This window comes from Anneissia japonica, unplaced genomic scaffold, assembly GCF_011630105.1.
Source record: "Anneissia japonica isolate Jap-2015-1 unplaced genomic scaffold, ASM1163010v1 scaffold401_len1656234_cov178, whole genome shotgun sequence".
NCBI lineage: Eukaryota > Metazoa > Echinodermata > Crinoidea > Comatulida > Comatulidae > Anneissia > Anneissia japonica.
This window is the reverse complement of record NW_022745982.1, coordinates 1,072,547-1,098,742: the sequence shown is the minus strand read 5'-3', so window position 1 is coordinate 1,098,742 and position 26,196 is coordinate 1,072,547. Positions and strand designations below refer to the sequence as shown.

Genomic DNA, 26,196 nt, shown 5'->3' with positions numbered 1-26,196 from the left:
AGTGAAAATCAATCAGTTTAATTGATTAATAAGTATATCTAATAAAAATTTCTGATTTCCCTTGGCATGTGCCATACCACCCTGACTGGAGCCGTTGTAGGGCCTGAGTTGAACCCCTGTAGAAACGTACAGTAGCCTATTCTAATATTGACCCCCACCCGAAGTTGATTCCCCTGATTCCTAATGCTCTATGGCGTATTTATCACCTGGTAGATCTTTCCATATGATGGGAATACCATACATGGTCCTCCTGCCATTAATAATCCAAAAGCTAGTAACACTAAATAATATACCAGCAGTCTGTTATTTAAAAATCTAACGTATACACCTTGCTTAATTCGAAAGCCATTTAATTGGTTTACTAAATAATGCATAGCATATTGTACCCTGTGTATTCATAACACATGTTTAATTTAGGCCACATTTTTTATATGTATTTCACAATATCCGTCAACTCGTACAATGTAGGCGCACATTGTTTGTTATTCATATTGCATTATACGGTAATTATGTTCGTGTATCTTGCACTTTATTTATTCATTGAGGAATAAGCATACTGTAACCTGTGTATATATAACACATGTTTTATTTAATTAGCATACTGTCATCATTATAGAGCAAAATGCTGTAGTCGGTGCTGAGGTGTGAACATTTTGTGAATATGAACCTTGGTGCCCGGAAATTGCACTCTCATACCTTTAAAAATCTGACCGGTAACTGTCTCTTATACACATCTAGATGTGTATAAGAGACAGACTGCACCCAGGCTATGCCTATACATGTCATTGCATTTGCATTAATATTTTTTTGAAGCGTGGTTCCAATATTTTAAGCATGGCGTATAATTTGCCTTTTTAATATTTTTTATTTAAATTATGTTGTTTCTGTAAGTATCCTACGTGAAAAGATATTTATATCTGCCATTAAAGACCATGTATATAAATGACCTTTTATGATCTTAATGACCATCCGACCATGTCACAAGTGTTGAAATCCTTGACCATGAAATATAATTTTAGATATCATAATTCTCATTAAAGTGGTTTAAAAACCGATATATTGATAAATATAGGTTTTGCGTGGCTGCAATTTTGAAATTCAAGATGGCCACCAGAATGACCTCGAATGAAATATTGTAGTTCATAGTAAAGATTTTGAATTCTGAGAGTCAGGGTATGGTTCTAATGTTAAATATGACAATTATGTAATTTTTAAGATACCATACAATATTTGACCTTAAATGACCTATTTGTGTCAATCTGACCAGGTCAAAAATGGTATGATGGTTTTCCTTGACCATAAATAGTTTCAGACATTAGAATTATAATTCCAAGTGGTTTAGAAGCGGAGACATAGATAAACATAGGTTTTATTAGGCGGCCATTTTGAAATCCAAGATGGCCGCCATAATGACCTCGGATGAGGTGGTTCCTACCAAAAATTGAATGCTATGACCATAAGGAGCATGTAAAAAAAAATTGGTGCTTTTGTCCGGAACGTCCACATCCATCTGCTAAGCTGCCGGACTAATAGTAAAAACATCTGTCATGAGGAGGGTAAATATAGACAGGAAAGAAATGCATCAGGTACGGTACTGTGTATCATGTTAGTATCCCCTCCCATTTCACAATTTCCTTAAGCTAGTTTACACCTTATTCTTCCTGAAAAGTCACAGTATGCATAAAATATACACTCACAGTTTACCCTCTTCCCAGAAACACATCAAGTATGTATACATCATACACTCAAAAACTTACTAACAGTTAATATACATCACTCTCGAAAGCTTATCCACTTCTTAGGAAGACACCATTGTGCATAGGCCTACATCATACTCTTAAAAGCTTACCACCTTCCTGGGAACACATCAATATTTATACATATGGTCTCACAAGCTTACCCCCTTCCTGGGAAAAAATCAGTATGTATACATTATAGTCTCACTGTTTACCCCCTTCCAAGGAAAATACCACGTCTGTAGACCTATATGTCATACTCTCAACAGTTAAACCTATGAGTTCTCAACTGTATTTTAACAGGCCGGGGGCCAAGTTTGTAGATTGGATCAATTTGACGGTTCAATGATCCTTCAAGGCCACAAAGTTTTCTCATTCAATTCAATGTACCCTCTTTCATAGGGACACGCACAAAACTGTTTTCTCCCTTCCTAGGAATAAATCAGCTACTATGCATCATGCTTTCAACTGACGATGGTTGGAAGCTAACAAACTTTTTTGGAAAATCTTGGGCAAGAGCAATTCCACGATCTCTGTGAATGTCCAGATCCTCAACGTATCCGAACCAGTAGATTACCAGCCCAGATCCAAACCTGAGGGGAAAATAAAAACGTAATGTAATTTTAAATTTGTTCTATTTGTGAATGTGCCCTGGAAATACTGTATCACCAAAGGTACATTTGATTTTTATTTGGCTCTTTCAACATTGTTCTTATTTATGTCCACACTATCAAAAACGAATGTATGCCCATACAGTATATATTCATGATGTGCCTATGTATGGTCCTGATAAAATATGTTGTTATTACGATCACATTTTGATATGTCACATGTTTTTGTAAAATAAAATTTGATAGGCTGGACTTTAAATATGAAAATGTCTCCTTTATGTTGTTGATGATTTCACATACAAATACAACTAAAGTTCTCGATCATCGTGACAATATTAAAAATGTTTAATGCTCTAAGACGCAAACCCTTCCCATGCATTCTTACGACGAACTGACCTGACCCAGAAACAATTTCAAACTGCTTCACTGAGCTGGCCTTCAGTTGTAAGATATGATCATGCATTTTATACATGTTCCGAGTCTGTGAAAATGAGATTATAATAATGAATTTCATTTATGACACTCATTTAGCTTACTTTAGATATACTATTACTACAGTAATCCTAAAAATATCAACATTATTTACTCACTATTATTTGACTGGATATTCACTTTACACCACTTGGGAGTTTAACAGTGTTTACAAGATCTAAGGTGTAGTCACATTTAAATCTACAAGCATGTTAAGAGTTGGATGCACTAGGTATGTGTGTAACTATAGTTCACCCTCCAATCCAATCCTCTTCTTTTCCAAAGACCCAAATAACGTTTTAACACAAATCCAGCCCTCGAATTGGAGACCAACCCCGAAACCACCCCAAATTTTCAGGTCCCAAAGGTGGTCCACTGTATTACATCAACATACTGTAGGGTGTGTGTAACATTCATTGATAATAGCTTGATATTGGCAGTTAGACTGAGCACCACTGCTTACCTGTTCACGTAACTCCAGAACTGGTCTTTAAGATAGCCGGCTTGGCTGACCTCATCCCCAAATGAGGCTTTGCTCTCAATCCAGTTGATGACATACCCATCAACAGCTAAAAAAACCAAACATGTGACATGCCTAAAAGATATGGTCATGATGACATCAAATCGGGACTATATATGATGACCATATATAGACACATCATGACTATATATGGGAAAGAAAATTTGATATTAAATCTGAACAGAGCTTACGAATCATTATGTATGTATTCCCAAACCACTAGATTTAAAAATACATATGTTCCTTTGCAATTTTTCATCAGTCTTGCTATAAATAGTGTTCTTATATATTCAGGTATACTTTATTCAATAAATGACAATGAATGACCTACAAGCAGCCAAGGGCTAAAACCGTAGTCTCACATGTAAAGATGCAGAGGCCTACTGAAAGCATAAAAAGCACTACGACAAAGTAAAAACAACAACCACTTTACAACATATTATTTAAAATTTTCGCAATTGTAACAACAGGTAACCTTTTAAATCGCTCGGATTTGCCAAAAGGAATCTCAAGTAAAGGGAGGGATCGCAGGTCTACACCAAGTTGGTGACAAGGAGGGAGCATACAGTATTACGAAATAAATCAGAGGCAAGAAGTTTCTTACCAAAAGACAACAACAAATGCTCCCTCCTCGTCGACAGTGATGGAAGACCAACGATCTCACACGCCTCAACATATCTACGATCAGGTCCCAAAATTATTCTAAGAGCACGCTTCTGAATCCTTTCAACGGCACAAGACTTTTTATCAATAAGATAACCATGCCACACAGGACATGCATATTCTAATAAAGGTCTTATTGATTTTGTATTTTAATAATTCATTTGCAAATTGAAAATCTTATACTACAATGCATATGTAAATCGCTTTATTAATTTTTTGTAAATATTTAAATTCTAATCTATGTAAAAAGGTCATCTGGTTGGTTTTTTTTAATATTGTACTTCACTCTCTTAATTTTGTACTTTCTTGAATTTTCTTGTGCAATATTTTCATTGGTAAGCATTCTGTTTGTGTCGTAGGACCATTGGCCTATCTAGTGGTGCGCGGGCACGCATTCCCCCATTTCATCCATCGAAAATATTCAAAGCAAAAAAATCAAAATCACCCTCATGTAAATAAAATTCACATAATATCACCATATTTTGTGAGCTAGCCCCCCCCCCTCCACCCACCCACTTTACATGGCCCATTATACGTTATGTAAAAAGAAAAATGAAAGTGAATGTACCAATTGGGATTTGAAGTTTTATGTCTGGTGTCTTGTCATAGCCCTTACTTCGCATTTCGTCCTCACCTACAGAAACATAATAAAAATACACTGCAATTGTTAATTGAAGATATTAGTAACAGAACACCAGTCTCACTAAAAGGCAACCACCACCGCATACAACTAAATACCGCCGCATACGTCCACATACCACCGAATACTACACATTCCACCACAAATACTCGGTTAAAAGTGTCTCATCTCTAGATGAATCTTCGTCCAAGAAGCAGCAACATAATTCAATTCACAGTGATGTTGACTCAAACATGCCCGGCACATCAATGCTGTTACTCCAGGTATGCAGCATTTCTTTTGTCTTATGTATTCGATGAGTTTTTTTATTTCTGTTGTCCTCTAACGACAGATGGTATTAATAGAGGAACACCAGTCTCACTGAAAGGTGCACACTTCCGTACACCAAAGCATAACACCGAATACCACCACATACCACTGCCCATTCAGTCAAGTGAGTCATCTCTGGCTGAATATTTATCCAAGAAGAAGCACCATAATTCAATTCACAGTGATGTTGACTTAAGCATGCCCAGCGCATCAATGCTGTTACTCCAGGTACACAGCATTTATTTTGTCTTATGTACTTAATTATTTTATTGCTGTTGTCGTCTAATGACACAACGTCAATGCAACTGATTTTCTAACATTTACAGGTCTCGTTACTCAGTCAAATTTAAGCAGTTTGTCATCTATCATATAATGATCATCATCAATCTCATTGTTTTTATAATTATTATAATTGATATTACTTACTATCTTGTATTTTTATTAAATTAGTCTTTAGATATCGACTGGTCATCTACTAACACATCGAACGCAAAATTATCTATCATCACTGTGACGGGTGGCCAGGATGCCTCTCAAAGGATAATTTCTGCAGAGAGAATAATTAATCAAACTCCTACGAGATGGGGAAAAGACACCTACTAACTGCACACCAGCTAAAACGAAGGACAATTTTACACAATCGAGAATGACGAAAATGTACACCGATGAAGAAATAAAAGTCATCAATGTGGAGCAAGCAATAAAACTTCTCATTAAAACGCCATCAAATAAGTACAAAGAAATATCCTTGAAAGGCAGTGTGTACGGGTCAAATATTGTACTAGCGCAAGTTGGGTATGAACGTCTTTGGTTGTTCGCTTCAATCACAATGTATTGGAAATCCACCGTGCATACTGTAAACACACAAAGTCGAGTTTCATAGATGTGTGTCAATGCGGAACAGATCTACCACAGATTGCAGTTTACGAACACATAGAGAATTCAAGGGCGGGCTGTGCACAGTAATGCAAAGATTCTAAAATCGAAATACATTCGGACAATGGACAATATTAAATAAGAAACGATACATGTTCAACCAAAAGAATATTATAAAAACATTATGGGAACATCTAATTGAATCAAAAATACCAACAATAAGTTTGTTTACTAATGAACAAATGACAGACATTCAAAGATTTTGTTGTGGAGGACCCTTCAGTGAAAGGACTGTTCTTGGACTTGATAAGACATTGTGCAAAGTTCACGTAACTATTGGTTTTTTTAAGAATTTGGCAAAGATAAGGAGGGACACACGCAAACACTATTTCTGCCGGACCCATATTCCTTCATGAAAACTTCTACATTTATGACATTTTTCTCGCAGCGGTATTCCAGTCTAAATACAACCCAATCTTGTTTGCCAATTATTGGTACCGACAACGAAAAGGCTTTGACTAAAGCAATTAAAGCAACATATTCTGAGTCAAAATTTCTCTTGTGCACACAACATCCAAAAAGCAATGCCACTGATTATTTGAGTGACAAGGCTGGAATAGCAAAGGACAGAAAGAAGTCAGGGGTACCAAGTCTCCCGGAAGTCGCGGGAGTCTGCCGGAACTCACGGGAGTCTCCCGGAAATCTGGAAATCGCAAGCAAGCAAAAATATCCCGGAAATTATCCCATCTCCGCAAATTCATAATTTTGCATGTTTTCACTGCTTTATTATTCATTTTCTCACAGAAGTCAGTGCCAATGGGTATCACTATGTGCTGAAAAATCATATCAAATGTGTTAAAAAAGCTTAATAAACAGACCAGTGTTCAAGGGAGGGGGAAGCTGGCCCAGGCCCCTTAAATATTTCAAAGTTATGAAAAAACAGAGTAGGAATGAAATTATATTCAAATTTTTATTAGGGCTATTTCTGGACATCCCACCTCAGCTCCAACCATGGCGAGCTGATGTGGTCTAAATCCATATATGAAATTCCTTTTATTGCCCTCCCCCCAACCTCACAGTTCTCCCGGAAATGACTTTTTCCAACTTGGGACCAATGAGAAGTTTGATTGTCAACAGCATCTTCGGTAAAGACGAACGGGCAGATTCAGATGACGGCATTGTATTGTAACAGACTTCGATTCAAAAATTGTTCCAAACAGAATTCAAACATACACATATAAATTCCACTACTACTAATATGAAATTGACAACTTGGGCAAACTATTCTCAATTTGCAGGAGACTCCCGCAGGTTGTAAAAAGTAAAGTGGGGTGTACGATATATCTAGGCATTTCAAATTAGTTAACTCTGTGAGTTTTTCAAATTAAAAAACAAGCTAACTATTTGCACTTAGCGATTATTGAGTTTTGAAATACTTACGGATGAAGGAAATGTTACTGCTTTTCAACAGATTTTCCAATTTGAATTCATATTCACTACCAATAGAGCTAGGTAATCAATTAAGGAATTACTCACCCCGAAGTGTTTCCAATAATCATATAAAATGGGTATATTTTACTTATATTTATAAATACCTCCTTACAATTTCATGCGACTGCACTGATTCTATAATTTAAAACATTTACACATGGAAAACTTTGGGGAGTTTGATCCCTAAGAATTGCTTTATAGAGAGGATGTAATCACACAATAAGTTATTAACTTGGACGTTCAATAAAATGTCCAAGGATATGACAGTTGCATAAGGAGAAGTCCAGGGGTGTATCCAGCATTTTTTCTAGGTGGGTTGTAATCATAATTTTTTGGAACTTTTCACAATGAAATAACAGCAAGATGTGATTAAAATGTCAATTTTTTTTTTTTAAATTGCGACATCCGGGCCTGCGTTGCTGTTCACCACATGTAGGTCTAGCAAATGCGGCATGCGCAAACAGAAATATCAAACTTTAACAGTACATGTGTTGCCCCGGCAACAACTGTATCAGTTGCTGATGGGAAACAGGAAAATTAATTACAGCGCCACCAGCTTTAAGCGAATTGGCAGGCTCAGTTTCAGAATTGCTGGAATTGAGATAGATTATGTCACGCAATTGGCAAGGTCTTGACTCATTGATGGTACCTCATCAATGCTTTTTCATTTATATGATTGTAAAAAGGCCCTAGAAGAAAATGTCTTTGGAAAAAATGTGGACCTATGAACATTTTTTTTTGGAGGGGGGGGGGGTTGTCGTACAACCTTCCTGACCCCCCTTGCATACACCCATGAAGTTAGGGGGACTGGGGGAAAGAAAGGGTTGAGGTGACTACAGGGCATTTGCAAAATAAAACCAGGAATTACACTGTCTTAATTTGCTTAGCTTTTGAAGCCTTTTTACATGATCGTACTGTCAAGGCTCAGTAGTGAAGTTGTATTAGTAGGAGCCTTCCCTCTTGGCCCTTTTTCCCCTCTGAGAGCCCATAGAAGCTATGGTCTCACCAGGGTCTCACGCTATTGAAAACCCAAAAAGCTAGTCACTAGTTTGAAAAGTATTGTGTCTGAACATACAATATAACTCACTCACTATTAAATGCAAATTCGATGCTGCACAGATTTTAAATGTATTGAAAATCGTGGATAATTTTCTGCATTTTATTGGCTATATAAGTTTGTGCAAAAGGTGCTCTTAGGAGAGTCAACGTCTACAGCAAACGACATTTGTGGCGAAGACAAGTCAAACTAGTTACTCGCAAATCATGTAATAATGACAAAAAAAATGTTGGAATGTCAAAATTTTTTTAATCTATTTTATTGCACTATAGGTAATGCAAGGGGAAGACAAGGAAACTTAAGGTAAATGAAAGAATGATGAGCAGAGAAATGATTTGGAAATACAAGAAAGAAAAAGAAATGGAAAGATAGTAGAATAACAAAGGAAAAGGGAAGAAATAAGGAAATAAAAAAAGAAAAGGAAAAAATATAGAAAACATAAGAGAGAAAGGAAAGAAAAGAAAAGGTAACATAAGAAAGAAAAGTATGATTTATATAATAATTCTACTATTTTATAATTTCAATTTTACTGTTTAACCCATGAGGAGGGGTTGGTTTGGCTTATCATATCTACATTTTTATTGTGTAGAATTGTGTAGCATTGCTCCTACGACAAACACTATAAAGGATACTGTTTGATGCTTTCAACAATCGGACCATAGGACATATCATTCAGAACAGCCTGCCGATAGAGTCATTCAAAGATATTGTTACTGATCAGCAATACAAACATCTAGTTGGAAAATTCAACGTTGGGTCAGATAAAGAAACTGATCTCATCAATTAATGGTTTATGGCAAATTTTGTACATTCAAAAACCAAGACGAACATTAAAATAGCAGTACCAACATTACATCATATATGCATACATACTGTATCAAACATTACCTGTTGCACTTGAAATGACAAGACAGGATCTTGTATGAGATGCGTCTCTTTAAGTAGTTGACTTAATTGTAGCTTACTAACTATCGAAAAACAAATAATTTGAAACCTTGTTAGTACAATGATACATAACCACTGAATAAAAAAAATATATATATACAGTATACTGTTTTAGCTAACAGCATGCGGCCAAAACGTTTCTAAAATCAGCGTAAACCGCCGCTGACCTGTACAATCCCGGCTCATTAGCCGTTTCCATGTTTTTCGTTGAACACCCTTTTTGTCTTAGAAAAAAAAAAGTTTTCTTTGGAGCCTTAGGAGAGATTTACACAAAAGCCACAACTGACAGGATAAGAGACAGTATATATATATATATATACACATATATACATATACTTAAATAGGAAAAACCTATAAAAACAGCAAACGGACACATAATGCAAAACAATGCAATATAAAATTTAAACGCAACAGTAGAGAAAATCTGATCAGAATGACAAAATAAACTAAGCATCCATGGGAAGTAATCCCAATATCTGCAGACGGATCCATTTTGGCCTTCCAAGCCTCATCAGTGCAGCTAGGGTAGAGACCCAAATGAAACGTTCGACCAGCTTAGGTAGATCCCAGACTAGTCAACCGAACACTAATGATCAGAGCGAAACCAAGGCAATATATATACACAGCCCAGGTGTAAATGCAAATAGTGGAACACAAGCTATGTGGCTCGGTTCCAGTAGATACAAAGAATATTTTGTCATTCATAACGCATCCTACGAAATTCTTAAGACAGCACTAGTCCGTGAATTTGTGAACAAGATCGGAGATCTAAAGATGCAATCTCTACCGTGCATCAATGGCAGCCCGTTGGATCTCATTAGAGATTCTTTTATAATAACTGCATGCGAAGCAAAGAAAGACTACGCTTGCTGATCGGTCAGAATATTTTTTTGTCACACGAAAAAAAAATAAATAAATCTATGCTGAGAGCTATGGTGTATCACCATAAAGAATATAATAGATTCTATTTTATTGGCTATTGTTGTGTGCCACTGTCAAGGTTTGTGAGCATGGTGGCCTGTTTTATCAGCATATATACAACCTGGCAACTCAGCCTAATTGTCTATTTCAGCTGGCTAGTTTTCTTAAAAGACTGTTGTTACCATTTTCTTGGTCGCTGCAAGACGTTGCAAGATACTGTTCCAGGACGATCCTTGCTAAGAGAGCTGGTGGAAGGTCAGCCTAGAAAAAGAAAATTACAATCTAGTATTAATTTACTAGCTAAAATGACGCTTTCCCAAAGTCACATCACTACTTCATCTATTGTATAAAATATCTCTTGACCATCTACTGTAGCCTTCAATATCTGCTGGCTGTGTTTTTTAATTAATATTAATTAACCATATTTCACACAATCTTTGGTGTAGAGTATTTCACACCAATAAATTAAACCAAATCTAAATACCCCACAATACACATTAATACAGGTCTCCCTCCACTTTTGGGACAAAGTTCCCATAGTGTTTACTAGCTTTGGTCTCTAATTAGTATAATAAAAATAAAAGACATTTGTTACAATGGGACCACAGAAAAAAGGTCATTAATTGGAGGAGGTCGTTGGTACTGAATCTTCACTTTTGAAAACAGTGGCACATAAATTTCTGAGGTGCATTCAAAATTTACAAACATATTGAATCAAGTACAGTACTGTACAACAATTGAACAAATGACAAAACAATTTTACTCAATTAAAACAATTTGTTAGAAATAAGTCCAAATGGTTTTATAAAAGTTGTTCAAAGTACAAATCAATTAAAATAATTTATTTTAAAAAAAATTATTAAAATTTGTTTTTAAAAACTGTTAAAATGCTAAAAAGTGGTTAAAGTACAATCATTTAAAACAAATTGTTCAGCATGCCAAGTAGAACAGCAAGATCAGGGGTGGGCAAAAAAATAGGGCAGAGGGCCAAAGTGGATTTTTTATTTAACACTGAGGGCACCACCTACACCCTGATGTTTCCAGTGTGCTTCCAAAACCTTCATGGACTGCTTTTATAACACTTTATGCTCAGTTCTAATATAACTTTTTAAAGATGATCGGTGTCGGCCAGCCAACAAGGAGTTTTTCTAGCCAAAGATGGTTGGCGGGCCGCACACACGGGGCTTTTTAATTTATTTCGCAGGCCGCAACAAAATCATCATCATCAGGCTCACTTATGACCACCTGTAAGTAAGATATTAAAAATATAATGCACATTAATGAGCATTAATTGTGGAATGCCAAAGCGAGTCTAAGATCATATTTGGCAAAATTTAATAGTCATAGCTCAATACCTTTTTAATAGAAAGATTATAAATATATTTGGAGAAATGAAAAAGGTGTATGTAAAACAGATTTAAAGTATGATAAAATTCATTTATATATATTTTTCTTTTATAGCTTATTCCTTCCAGCAGTACAAACATTAAAATACACACAATGGAAGGGAGATCTGCAGAGAGGCAAAAGCGGAAGAAACTATTATCACCAAAGGGCGTGCCTCTTCAACTCCTACTTCCATAAACCAAAAAAACATTAAAAAAAAGTTAAACCGAATAATTGCACACACACACCCAAATTAATTAAATAAGCCAATAAGAACCCAACCCAAATTCTCACACCCGACCCAAAAAACCCGTCAATTCAAAATTACAATTATTTATTTTACAATTAAATATGTTAAAACTGTATTATGATTACATAGGTATAAAAATGTACTGTAACTGTACTAAAAAAATTCTAAATTCAAATCCTAACAGTTGGGCAAGTGCAATCAAATTATTTTTAAAATTTAAATATTTTATTTTACAATTAGATATATTAAAAACTGTATTATGTTAAATTGCATTAATATAAAAATATAACAGTAATTAAAAAAATAAATTCAACATAGACCTAATAATATTGCACATTAAAAAATTCCAAATTCAACAATAAGTGTAAGTTAAGATAAACCAAGCTATATACAGAATTAGTTTCTCACCTTGAATGCTAGATCAAGCATCACAGGCCCAAATGGATCTTCTTTTGATTTTGCCAAAAATCTAAAAAAGAAAAAATAATCCTTTTGAAATTACTGTAACCAATTTTATTTAGCCTACGCTTAATGCCAACCTCCAGAGGGAAAACAAAAAGAAGAAAATAAAAGGTTTTTCTGTTGGGAGAGCTAGCACAATTCTTTGGAAAGGAAAACAATTTTCATATTTTTTACATATTTATAGACTCTAAAATTGACTAAAGGCTTTGGGACCCTTAATAGTATAGTCACATTTTCACCCAAACACGCTCATTTTTGCTCTCATCGTGGATATCGCCCCCTCCATTGGGGACATTGGACGAATCATTGGGCAAATCCTGGTGCCGCCAGGATTCAACTGAATTTTAAATAAATCTTACTCATCGTAATAATACTTGATCATCTCAGGCGTCTGGTGCTTGTGTAGCGTCATCCGCACTTTTCTTTGAATGATCTGCGAATAAATAGCCACGGCAGTCTTGTAGGTAAGACTGAAAAAAAATGAGAAAAACAAAATAGAGTAGAGAGATGAAAAAAACAAAAATTCATTCATTTATCTATATTAGGATAGATATTAATGCCCGTTGTGGTTCAGGTTTATCAACCTCAAAGTCAGAGGTTCAAATCAATGGTGGTGCCGGGGAGGGGGCAGGAGGTATGGTACCCCCTGTCGTCTGAAGCCACGATGAGGTCATTAGATCAAAAAATTTTTACTCCGAGGCCCGGACCTTGGTTCAGACCCCTCCAACGGACATGTCGGACCTCTTGTCTGCAAATTTCTGTAGCCACCACTGGTTCAAATCCTTTGGTCTGACTTTAGGCAAGACACTATTGGTTTGACATAAAACTTGGAAACGGTTAATGAGATAAAGATTTTTCAACAAGTGTACAAACAGTACTGTACTCTTTTTCTTACCCCACTCCATCCCCTCTAAAAGCTGTCTCTTATACACATCTAGATGTGTATAAGATACAGGGGGGGTGGGAAGCTTTGTAAGCTCTGAGGCAAGTTTGTAAGGGGGAAATTTGTAACAGGCAAAATGGTGATGGGCGACTTTCCAAGGGGGCGGGTTGACTGGATTCTATAATCACTGTGGTTACAAAATCTTAAGATACAGTGAACGTGTAATATGAAGACCTCCCCAGACTATCAAATTACATTTGACAAAAACATGCGACTTGCCTAAATATGGTCATGATGACATCACATCATGACCATATATAGGCACATCATGACCATATATAGGCACATCATGACTATATATGTGCATATAACAGTTTTTTGTCTAATAAAATTTGATAGTCTGGACAGGATATTGTTCAAATATTATTTCTAGAGTTACATACAATTTTATTTATTTATTTTTTTATTTATTTATTTATTCATTAACCAAATCAACAGCCGACACAAATCCGCCACTTATTTATTTATTTATTCATTAACCAAATCAACAGCCGACACAAATCCGCCACTTACAGAATGGTACACAAGACAGGACTAATCACATTCAAGATAGTACAACGAAAAGTAGGTAAGTCAAAATTTAAAATATCAATATTGGGATAGGCCTGAACTAAATTACAGTATTATAAGATATACTTATTTACTAATAAACCCATTTTTTTAAAACATTAACTCTGCTAAAAGGAATAATAAAAACATTGTTATTTCTTAAATTGGGAACAGGAACACAAAGGCCAAAACAAGAAACTAAATCAGTCACAAATTGAATGCATACATTTAAATAGGAAAATAAAATCTTTAAGATATCTGCGGGACAGAGGAGAAATGATGGAAAGGTGATAATCATTACTGCAAGTATTTTTAATATCATCTAAATAAATATAATTAATTTTGTTTTTATTGATGGTCATGGTATTGCATTTCTGAGGGTTCAACACCATACCCCATGAGTGCGACCAAGAACACAATTTGTCTAGGTCTCCCTGAAGCTTGTCAGTGTCATCTAAATTTTAACTTTTTGGAGACTTTTCAAGTCATCTGCAAACATAAGACATTTTGAGTTTTTAAATAAAAAGGGAATGTCACTCACATACAGGTTAAAGACAAGAGGCCCTAAAATGGAGCCATTGAGGGACACTGGAGTTGACTGGAAGCCACCCCGATGTGTTGCCTTCAATAACAACTCGCTGCTGTCTGCCATCTAAAAAATAACTAAACCAAGACAAAAGATTAAAATGAAAACCATATTGTCGTAATTTCAAAATAGGTAAATTGTGGGGAACTAAAAAGCTTTTGAAAAATTGGTATAAATAATATTACATTGCCCCTGGTCATTAATGGAGTCATACACAGTAGTCAGGAGACAAGCTAGGTTTGTCTCACATGACCTACCGGGAATGAAACCATGTTGACAAGGGGAAATGGCACGAGAGACAGGAGACCAAATATGAGTAAACATAATTTTTTCAAACACATTAGAGATGGTAGGCAGCAGCGAGATTGGTCTATAATTAGTCACAGACTTCTTAGCACCGGATTTGTGAATAGGAACAATGTTCAATTGTTTCCAAACAAAAGCAAACTTTACCTGTAGTCAGTGATTTATTAAAGATATGACAGATAGGAATTGATAGAGGCCTGGCACAAACCTTTAAAACATACCGAGTTCATCGCAGCCAATTGTTTATGAATTTTAAGCAACATTAGAAGTTTATAAACAGACTCAGACTGGATGACTGGTAATGGTAGGATACCAAGAGAAGCTTCAGGGAGAGCTAGATGCTGGTCAGTAATAGGGAAAACATCTTTTTGAAAAACAGAATGAAAAAAGGAACTGAAAAAAAAAACTTACCTTGGGAACCTACTAAGTGCTGTTTGGATAACTTCTTCTGCAGGCCTACACTGTTTTAACACTTTAGTAATGGCAATATACTCAGTTTGCTTCATGTTTACATCCCTCTAAAAGAGTAATTAAAAAAAAAAATAACATTCAAACATAAGGTTAGGCAGAAACTTAATACTACTATTACTACTACTGCAGGTCTACACTTCAAAAAATAGTGGCCATTCATACCATGTTTCATTTACTGACATTATAATGACATCATTCTTGTGTAAAGATTCTTCAGCAGTGTTCGAAATAAGGCTTGTCCGCTTGTCCCAGCCAACCAAAATGTCCCACGGACAACCAGAACTACAGTATAGGGCAACTTGTCCGTGGGACAACCAAAAAATTTTGGGTCCAAACCTCAGCTCAAGTTATCGTTTTTTGCCTCCCGAACCTTACTGGGTTGTTGGCACGGGCGCGGCCATTTTGGATTCGCCGAATCACATGTTTTCTCGCGTTTTGGTCTGAGATTTGAACTGAGGCGCCCTCTCACGTGTTACTTATACTGTGGCGGGCCCGTAGAGATATAATAAGAATACTAGAGCGCTAACCGCAATGTATTCGATGTTCGAAATACGCAGAACTGTGTGTGTGTACCATCCAAGATGGCTGCCATAGATTTAGCCAATCAAATTTCCGCACAACAAGGCACTGACTCACGTATCAAGGCGAATGGAGGCGCGCGTGGGAAGGCGTTCGAACTTTTCATCGAACTTTTCGTCATGTCAAACGATCTTAGGAAATGGCTGGGTTTGAAGGAAAAAACAAGTTCAAGAGGAAAAACAGTGCAAGGTAAAAATGAAGCAAGCAACAGATAATATACGGACAAGTAAAAACATTTGCGGACAACTAAAGTTTCCATCTAGGTTGTCAGCCGGGCAACTTGAAGTTTTTCCTTATTTCAAACACTGTTCAGTGTCACTGTAAAGGCCTAGTCTATTGACAGCTTTGGTGAAAAATAAAAATAAATATCTAGGCCTATATTTAGGGTTCAGTTATTATAACCTTGTTCTTATTTCTTCTGGTCACTTATATGTGAACACATAATTTTTCCAGATTGTATATTAAGGAGGCCTGGGCGCGTGGAATATATCTGCTGCGCAAAAATTTGCCCTAGAAATCCATCTGCACATTTCAGAAAATAAGGACGGATCCAGCGCAGATTTTACTGAAAATTATGTTTTGAACAAATCTTAAATAACCAATGCAATTATGCAGCAATTATGATTCTGTGCACCTCTATTTTCCTAGTAATTTTCTGTGCAAATTTGAGCTCAGGTAGTCCCAATGGCAATGCTTGCCTTTCATGATCTCAGAGTTAAAAATAAATAAATAAATCATATAAATAAATCATTTCTACATAACAACATGCGACGGTTATTCTATATATAATCAAGGTCAAGGAGGTTATTTTTATACCTCCTTGATATAATCTTTCTCGTTTCAAATTCATGTCTGAACTCTAATATTAATAAAAATAAGTATTCGGTAACTGAACATTCTGACACTGGTTAGCCAAATATGGTACGGGTACGCCAAAATTTGAGTTTGAGTACGGGTGTACGTTTTTGAAAACATCCAGCCTAGCCTAGCTCTCGCTCGGCTTGACAATAACGAGCTTTCGAAATGGGCGACACGGCGACAGGCCCTATGATACTCCTATGCCTGTGTGTCAGGTAGTTTTTAGTCGTATGGCAAGTATGTATCGTACAGTTACTCAGCAACAGCATGAAAACTTTAATAACTTCTTTTGATCTAATTTTTTTTTTCTAACTTCGCCTCTGAATGTTATAAATGCATTACTTAACACAACAAATCAATGTCTCTATTAGAATCATCTTCTTCGTGATTTTCATGTGCACCTATCTTCAGAGTAACTTCAAAGAAGTCTCTGCAATTCACTTGCTTGAAGTTGGAGGTGCCATCGGATCCCTAACATCGAGTATTTATATGGCGCTCTACATAAAGAACACTGAAGCGCCTATAAAATTCAAGAGATGTGTATAAGAGACAGTCATATACCAGGGTTGCCAGAATAGTCGACAGGCTTCGTGGGAAAACACACGCCATCTCACGGCCAAATTCGGCCAAACTTTTTTTTCGATATCGGCCAAAATTCAGATTTTAATCCGATTAGAAGACAACAGTGGGTACATAATATTCATTTAAAATACAAAAATTACACGAAAATCAGCAGTAATTTGTTTGAAGTTGAAGAAAATAAAATGATATACACCGAACAATGTTAATCTTTCACCTTTTTTGTTATTATAGTTAATTTATCACCATAAATTAAATGCCCAGCTACATCATAATACTGTTCGCCCTCTAATTCAATACCACAATTGGGACTTGAATATTTAAGGTGGTCTCGGGTTCGGACTCCACAGAGACAGAGTTAGCATAGTGTTAATAGTTTGAAAAGTGTTATTTGGTTCTTCGAAAAAGTGGTCTCGAATTAGAGGGGTTTCGAATTGGACGGTGCGATGTATTAAATATGTTCTTTAATCATTTGCTAACATGTAGGCCTATTTAAAAACACATTATTGAGATTGATCTAAATTTTATTCAAATTTATTAAAATAAGGTACATTGTAGTCCATGTATCAATAAGTTTAAGGGCCTGTTTATCGAATCTTCATATATGGCAAATCAGTGGCTCTCTTAAATTAGAATGAAAGTTACATTAACCCGTTGTTAAAACAACCTATGAAAACTTTAATAACTTCTTTTGATCTATTTTTTTTTCTAACTTCGCCTCTGAATGATATAAATGCATTACTTAACACAACAAATCAATGTCTCTATTAGAATCATCTTCTTCGTGATTTTCATGTGCACCTATCTTCAGAGTAACTTCAAAGAAGTCTCTGCAATTCACTTGCTTGAAGTTGGAGGTGCCATCGGATCCCTAACATCGAGTATTTATATGGCGCTCTACATAAAGAACACTGAAGCGCCTATAAAATTCAAGTGGGCAATTAAATAAATAAATTAAAGTTTTTAATGTATTTTATTTTATTCAATTCTCAACCAAAAGAGATATAAATCTCCATAGTTGGAACTATAAAACACACGGTACAAACTCGCATTGAACTTTCTTGAAGCTTAAACAAGAATAAACTTCATAAAGAATATATATTTCATCCGAACAATTTAAATTATTAAATTTAGGCCTGCTAATTTTTAAATAAACTTCTTACGTCAACTCGGCCAAAGGGGGAACATACATTAAGTGTTTAGTGCGAGTACGACTATAGACGTTCAATGTAAAGAAAGGTACACGATTAGAGTCAAATAAAGAATTTAAGCTTTTGTACAAAAACAACATAGGGCCTATCCAGAAGAATATACGTTATATCTGCTTATATTAGGCCTATATTGGGAAAAAATGTAAAATTTTCACAAATTCGGCCAAATATAGTTTGGCCGTAGCTTTTCCAACGGCCAGGCAAATTTTTATACGGCCAGATTTGAGGAAAATCTGGCCGTCAAAAAGGCCAATGGCAACCCTGGAGTATACTCTTTGCTAGTAGGCCTATGCCAAGAGCTAGCTGATGGGCAATTATGCTAATTAGGTGAAAGGTAAAGTTGCCAAAGAAAAAACAATTCAAAAAATATGATTTTTGAAGTTTGTGTCTCTTCTTGATGTCGGGTGACGAATTATGCAAAATCCTTAAATTTCAATAACACTCCCCGGCGGGGAGATCCCCTTGACAGGTGGTGGGTTGGTGGGATTTGATCACTCGGACTCCACTGATGCCACCACTGATTAAGTTATTAGTTACTCAAAATAACAATAGGCAGAATTATTATTATTATTATTATTATTATTATTATTATTATTATTATTATATAGTAAATGAACATTTTTTTCTTGATTCTTAAAATGAGTAGGCCTATCGGTATAGGCTCACTGTATGTGTTACTTTGTATAAACTAATTTCATATGGGATTCTAAATTCAGGAATTTTCAGTAGACAACCAATTTACCGACAGACATATTCGCCGAAAATTTTTGTTTTTGTGATGTTGTGATTGATGTGACTGATGTTTCGTCGACAGATGTTTTGTTTTGTGGGGGACTGGTAATATCGGTATGGTAATCATGGAAAATCGTTACTTTTTACCATACATGCAGACCCATTTTTAATATATACAGTAGGCCTAAATCATGCAATAAAATATTCTGCTAAAAATATTAGGCTAAGTACAGGCCCCATAATAAACACATGTTCATCTTTATTTTTTATTAAATATTTTAGTACTATAAAAAAAAATCATAAGAGCAATAATTAATACAATATGGGGCAATTTTTCAAATTGGTACAAATTGAGAAACAAGTAAGACAATTGAAATGTACAATATACTTTTAATAATATTAAAATTGTTAAAATCACACCAGAATACGACGTATTTTATTTAATATTACAATATTAATTGGTCGGTATCTTTTATTCATTCACATATAAAACTTTAAAAATAGTAGCACAGGCTGAATTACAATTTGAAGGTAGGCCTACGGTACAAATTAGGCATAGGCCTATCAATAAATTAATGGGTATACGGTATATAATTCAAAAAATGAGAATTAATTTACTTAGCCATATACAAATTGAATTAAAAAAAAAGCAAATTGATTAAGTTACTGTTTATATCGCCAGTGTTTATTTCACAACTAATTCATCCTTATATTCCTAAGAGGTCTCTAAAGATCTAGTTCAGGGTCTCTACTTGCTCAATCTATTCGTCCGTCCACAAAGCATTATGTCAATCGTTTCTGTTCCTGGGCTTCGAGGGGGCATAGACACAAAAACTGTCGGAAAATTGGTTGTCGGCGAAAAAGAAATTCATATGTTTTGACTTTTGTAGTCACCAAATGAATTAAAATCGGTCTATTCAATAAAATTAAAGATTGTCAAAAAGTTGAAATGTACATTGGTCTGGTCCCTTACCCCAGAGTACAGGTGCATGTCTCGCCTTTTTTCATTACTGGGATTAATAAATGCATGTTTTTTTTTTTGTTTTTTTTTTTATTCCCTCAATATATACTGTCTCTTATACACATCTAGATGTGTATATGTATGTATGTATGTATGTATGTATGCATGTATGTATACTTTACAAAATTAAAACATTAAAATTGAAGGAAAAATAAATTCATATGTTTTGACTTTTGTAGTCACCAGATGATTTACGAATTTTAAAGCATTGCTGGATATACAAACGGAAAAATGTATATCACAGGATTTGAACCATGGAATTAGAAAGCAAACGTTTTAACCTTTAACCTACAGTTCCATTCTAATCACCACGATGAGCGAATGATAATATTCCGCATTTCTATTCACCTTCCATAATTCATGGTTAAGGTTACGTAATTTCATAAACACAGCGCTCTGCAACCTTCTTAGGTGCAACGCCAAGGTTGCTTTTCACAAAAATATAATTATTTACTTGGATCAATATTTTCTCATTTGTGCACAAGAAACATAGACATTCTTCGACTTCGATTTAATTTATTTGAAGGTAAATGATGAGGGTCTGTGACGACGTGATCGATACTGATATACCGGCCGCAATATCTCAAGGGTCAAATAGGTACAGTTAATAATAATAATAATAATAATAATATTAATAATAATAATAATAATAATAATAATAATGTAATCTTAATCAGCGCACATACCTATCTCTGGCAGAGCTGCTCGCGGCGCCGTTTTCCCCCTGCAAAGTGTAGCCATTTTTTAATTCTGCATTTTTTAAAATTTATTTTAATTATATGTTTATTTATTTATTTATCTATATATATATTTATTTAATTATTTTTGGTATATTAATTTTATTTTAAACTGACATGGATAGGTAGACAGGCAAAATAAAGACGCAAATACTCTTCGGAGAAGTGCCACCGAGAGGGACAGGGAGAAAGATCCCCGAGACCCAAGCTTATCTGGGGCCCATATCAATTGTACGTAGCATTTTTTTTTCTCAAAAATAATAATTACTATAATAAAGGCATGGGTCCCCTAATAATGGGCCCCTTCTGATTGACAGGGGTGGCACCAGGATTTGCATGTAGGCTTAGAAACGAATTACCAGAATAACAGATATAGTATGGTATAAGAATCTTCAACATTATGTAAGATAATTTGTAGTTGGTAATGTTATACAATAATAATTCATGTCGAGTCTAAAATAATTTTTTTTTTTAAATCAAATGGCCAAGAAGCTGCGCAGGAGAACTCAAAATACTTGTGTAGCGCCATCTATGTTTTATATCCATTTTATATGCACCGTTCATTAATAAACAGAGGGAACAGGATGGGGTGGGGGTTAAATACGATTCAACATAACGATAACACAAATGTTGTATTCCAGTTGAATATTTTAAATGAAAACATATGTGACCCAAAATCATAAAAGGGCTGTAAACTCGCACCGCACTGCATAGAGAAACAAGCCTCAATAGCCAGAATAGGCCGTAGAACGTGAATTTTGTGTGAATTTGGGTTTATTTTGTAATAAACAAAGTATAGACCTAACTATTAATCGTCTATTCCTAAAGTTTGAATTTAAAATTCCAACTGTACGTAAAAGGTAAATTTTAGCCAATTTAGGATGGGAGTTAGTGAAATATGAATAGAAACCTACTGAAAATAATTAGGCATTTTCCTCAAAACTTGATTTAAGAAAGTCATCACTTTGCGCGCATGACTTTGAGCGCAGACACCCAATTGAGTTTATTTTAAATTAAATGATATGTTCTATGCCATCATAACAAAACCTCATTTTGGCCTGAGGACGAGCCCTTTTATGATATTGGGTGACATATTTGAATAAGAAAAAATTACAGCATTTGGGGAAGAATACATATAGAACATATATATATTTGAAATTATTATTTTTTTCCTTTTAGCAATGACATCATGATGAAGAAAGTGTAAAAGGAAAAGGAAAAAATTGCAAATTGGTTCCACTACAAAAAAAATTGTTGTTTATCTATTGACGCGGAAGGATATAATTAATGAATAATTAATAAGAGAATAGAATTGTAGACCTCTTACGGGGATAAAAACCGGTCCGGTAGTCTTTCTTTACTAGTATTTGTCCAAAATACGCCTCTTGGTCTCAACTGTGTATATGTCAAAGGTCAATGTGCACAAATACTTTTAAACGACTAATACTACCATCTAACATTTTGATAAAGCGTTATAAGTTACAATTTTAAAAATAGGCTCTTGATAGGAGGCCTGAGTAAACTGCAGAAACAGGCCAAAATTACTCTTATCGACAGGGTGCTACCAGCCATTGGTCATCTGTCAACACACTGTACTTGACATGCTTGTCAAATCAAATGAGCTGAAATGAACCCACATTCCATTTTACACAAAAATGTCACTACCACTGCATAGAGTATACCTGCGCAAGCGCAGTATGCTCAAAAAGTAAAAAGTAGCCGGGCACAGTGAACAAACTTTAATAATGGTTAAATAATAAATCAATAAGAGGATATATGCCTACGTGGCCTACGCATATAAGTCTATAGGTTTTTTTTCAGGCACAAAGTGGTGAAATCGGTTGCCGCTACCGGCATTTTGTCGATTCGGGTCGTCCTGCAAGATACTGTAATGTTTTACTCTTTGTAACCATAAGATAAAAAATAATTGGTTCTCATGCAACATGCTCCGACCGTGCTCTGATCAAATTAATTTCTGATTACCTTCATATTAACTCGCAGCTGCGTAGGAAATTGATGCGATTTTCTTATAAGAAACGGAAACTTGGCTGTGAAAAATACATAACACACACTTTTTGATATATTCAACCATTATTATAAATAAATTCGATTTCTTTAAACATGATTTGCATAAATAGTTCGTGTTCTGAATGTTGTTGGTAATGGTAAGAAAAATCCCATGGATTATAGAATTCAGAATTTCTGATAGCGAGTCGCCAAACGGCAAGCAAAAACGTATCGACTGCGCATGTGTGAGCAGGCGCGTTACCATGCACACCGAAATAATTACCAATATTTTTCTAAAGCAAAATCCTATACGTTCTTAAGCCTGTTCAATTGAGTAATATTCATTGCGTTGCTGCTATCAATATTTGTATCTCTTGGTGTTCGCGTCGCATTCAGTTCCACCAGCGTAGTTCTTGTTCATCCATTTTTTTTTTCATAAATTTGCCAAAACTGGAATACGTCCGAGGGGGAAAAAACATGAAAATTCACAAATTTTATTGGAATTACTATTTCGACATGTGGCTAAGACAGAAATGACATTGTTTGCTATGTTATACGGACGTTAACGTTTAATAATCAAGATGCCAGGATCGAGACGGGGTCTAGTGGCCCCACAAAATACTTTCTTGGAAAATATCATCAAACGGTCCGCCGCACAGCGTAAGTTTGCTTCATTGTCATTTATTTTTGCTAAATATTTATTCTTGTTTGTCATATTTCTCGTATGATATTTTAAGTAGATGGAGCGTGGAGTGTGAGTACCTAACCTTAACATTAGAACATAAACGTACGTGGTTTACATTATAACACGAGCGTGTTTTGCGGCATTGACGCATTGAGGGACATTACAACACGCTCAATGCGTGCATTATATTTAATAGTACCTTTATCTGTAGTATATTAGTCAAAACTTGTTTTAGGATCCAATCTCTCCAATAAAAGCATGAACCACTCGTTGTCCTACCAACGGAGAAAAAATACTAGCCACAGAATGTATAGGTAAAAGAAATACAACAAAACAATAAATAGATACCGTATATAAGCCTTCATAATATTTTATATACTAATATATTAACAATTAATATTGGCTTTAATAATGCCTATATATGCCCATATATATATATATATATATATAATATATATATATATAAACTATACACATATATAAGGGTATATACATACCCTATACACATATATAAGGTTATATACATACCCTATATATATATGTATATATATATAAAACAAATAAATAGATAGATAAATAATAATATTAATAGTAACAGTGCTCGAATAGGAACTATTATTATTATTATTACTATTTATCTATTTGTGAATATTGTGTTTACCGCGTTTCGCAGTAAACTAGATTTAACAAATTTATATATATATATATATATATATATATATATAATCAAACGGTATATATACAAGGTGTTTATATATATATAATATATATATATATATATACAAGGTGTTTATATATATAATATATATATATATATATTAATACCTTGTATATAATGGGAGGGGTAGAAATGTATATTTGTAGTACTTGTTCGCTAATTAGTATACGGATCTTGTGTGTGTATACTTGTGGCCATCTATAAAAGTAATCGTCATTTGTAGATTTATATATAGACCAGGATGTAATGTAAATGCACTCGTACGGTAATGCTTCACGTAAGTCTCAAACGTATGCCATTCCATCACGAAGCAAGGAGCCAAAAACACAACGGGGAAAACTGTACAGTTTCACCTACTACTAAACTTCGCCACACGTCCACCAAAAAACCATCTCAAAAATCGATCGCTTTTAGATACGATTTATACGAATCGCGGTGAAATGTAATTTCCCTGATATTTCGTTAATGCAGAACACACGATCGGTATTAATTCATCGTCAAAAAATTTAAAATTCATAACATCAGTAACATATTTTAACGCGTAATTTCACTTATATTATTAGACATCTTTCAAACAAATAAAAGATTTTTATAGCTTCAATAAGGTTAACATGGCTTTATTATTCATATACAAGGTGACTTATCGTAATGCTGATGATGCCAATTTGCTACTTGAGGCCATGATTTGGTCCGGGGATTCAAATGAAATATTTTTGATAAAATGTTATGTTCGCCTTACACAATAGGCTACTGTGTACACACTTGAAATGGAATATCTAACGTTGTTTTAAGGATTAATTATAAATTTCAAAGAAACCAAAAATTATTATGAGGAACAGTGTATAAAAGCATATAGCAAGCAAGAATAACCGTAGACTGGCAAAAGTGCCCCTTAAAAGCCTAGACAAAATATTAGCCCATAGACCTTATATGTTTCGCTAGACATGAAGGAATGACTTGACTTCTAAACCTAGACAATTGCTCTTATGAAATTAGTCATCATCGTTCCCACCCCCACACAATTGTTCATAGACAATTAACTTCACAACAAAAAAAACCCCTCTAGCTAGACGCCCCACAAAGAAAATTGACTTCCGTAGCACCTAGAGAAACTATTGTCTCGTTTGTAGGTAGACAATTCGGCGCATAAACAAGAAATGTGATACCATAGATGGCGTTTACTGAAGTTCCCCAGGTTATGCTAAAATAAATTAATATGAATATTATAATATATATATAAATTATTCACCTCCAATTTTCGAGTTGAAAGCAATGCCAACACCACATATGCTATTATTTGCTTGCATCGCCACCTCTCCGGCGCACCTGGTTCCGTGGCTGCAATATATATATAGGATGAATAATAAAAGCAATAGTAATAATGATGATGATGATCGACGATGGTGGTGTGATAATGATAATAATGGTGATGCAGATAAGAAAGCTGATTGTGACATATATACCTAGTGTACTGTATTTAGTGTAAGGTCTGTCTCTTATACACATCTAGATGTGTATAAGAGACAGGGACAGTGTACTCTCTTACTCTTAATGAAAAAGCATAGGCCTACTGCAATTCAGAACAGTAATTGGATGCAAAAATTTGACAAGTATGCTAATAGCGTTAAATGCATACTTTAACAAATCATAACGTTTCAACTGTTTACGATATTTATAAGACATCACAGAGGAGATTTTACATTAAAATAGGTCAAAAGCTTTGCAACGTTAGGACAAAAAAAAACTTCCTGGAACTCATAATACAGTTAACAGACATATAACGTGTATCGAGCGTAAAGTAGAAAGAAAGATTTTTAAATATATTCATTCATTCGAAGGATTATATGCTGAATTTAAATATTTCTGTCAACCTTTT

General features: G+C 34.8%; 1 protein-coding gene across 2 annotated transcripts; it reads right to left on the bottom strand.

The window, feature by feature from the left end:
* Positions 1-1,431: 1,431 nt before the first annotated feature.
* On the bottom strand, positions 1,432-15,269 carry LOC117120153 (protein C15orf41 homolog). 2 transcript variants are annotated; one of them, XM_033265176.1, is made up of 11 exons: positions 15,134-15,249; positions 14,372-14,493; positions 12,698-12,808; positions 12,285-12,345; positions 10,423-10,501; positions 9,263-9,342; positions 9,007-9,056; positions 7,267-7,334; positions 4,570-4,635; positions 3,282-3,387; positions 1,432-2,329 (listed from the first exon to the last, which is right to left on the bottom strand). In XM_033265176.1, exons 3-11 carry the CDS (start codon positions 12,748-12,750, stop codon positions 2,179-2,181), a joined length of 714 nt encoding a protein of 237 aa, XP_033121067.1. In that variant the 5' UTR covers positions 12,751-12,808; positions 14,372-14,493; positions 15,134-15,249; the 3' UTR covers positions 1,432-2,178. The 2 variants fall into 2 exon arrangements, with proteins under 2 accessions (XP_033121067.1, XP_033121066.1); XM_033265175.1 differs by lacking the exon at positions 14,372-14,493 and having other exon boundaries at positions 1,434-2,329; positions 15,134-15,269.
* Between the last annotated feature and the right edge of the window lie 10,927 nt (positions 15,270-26,196).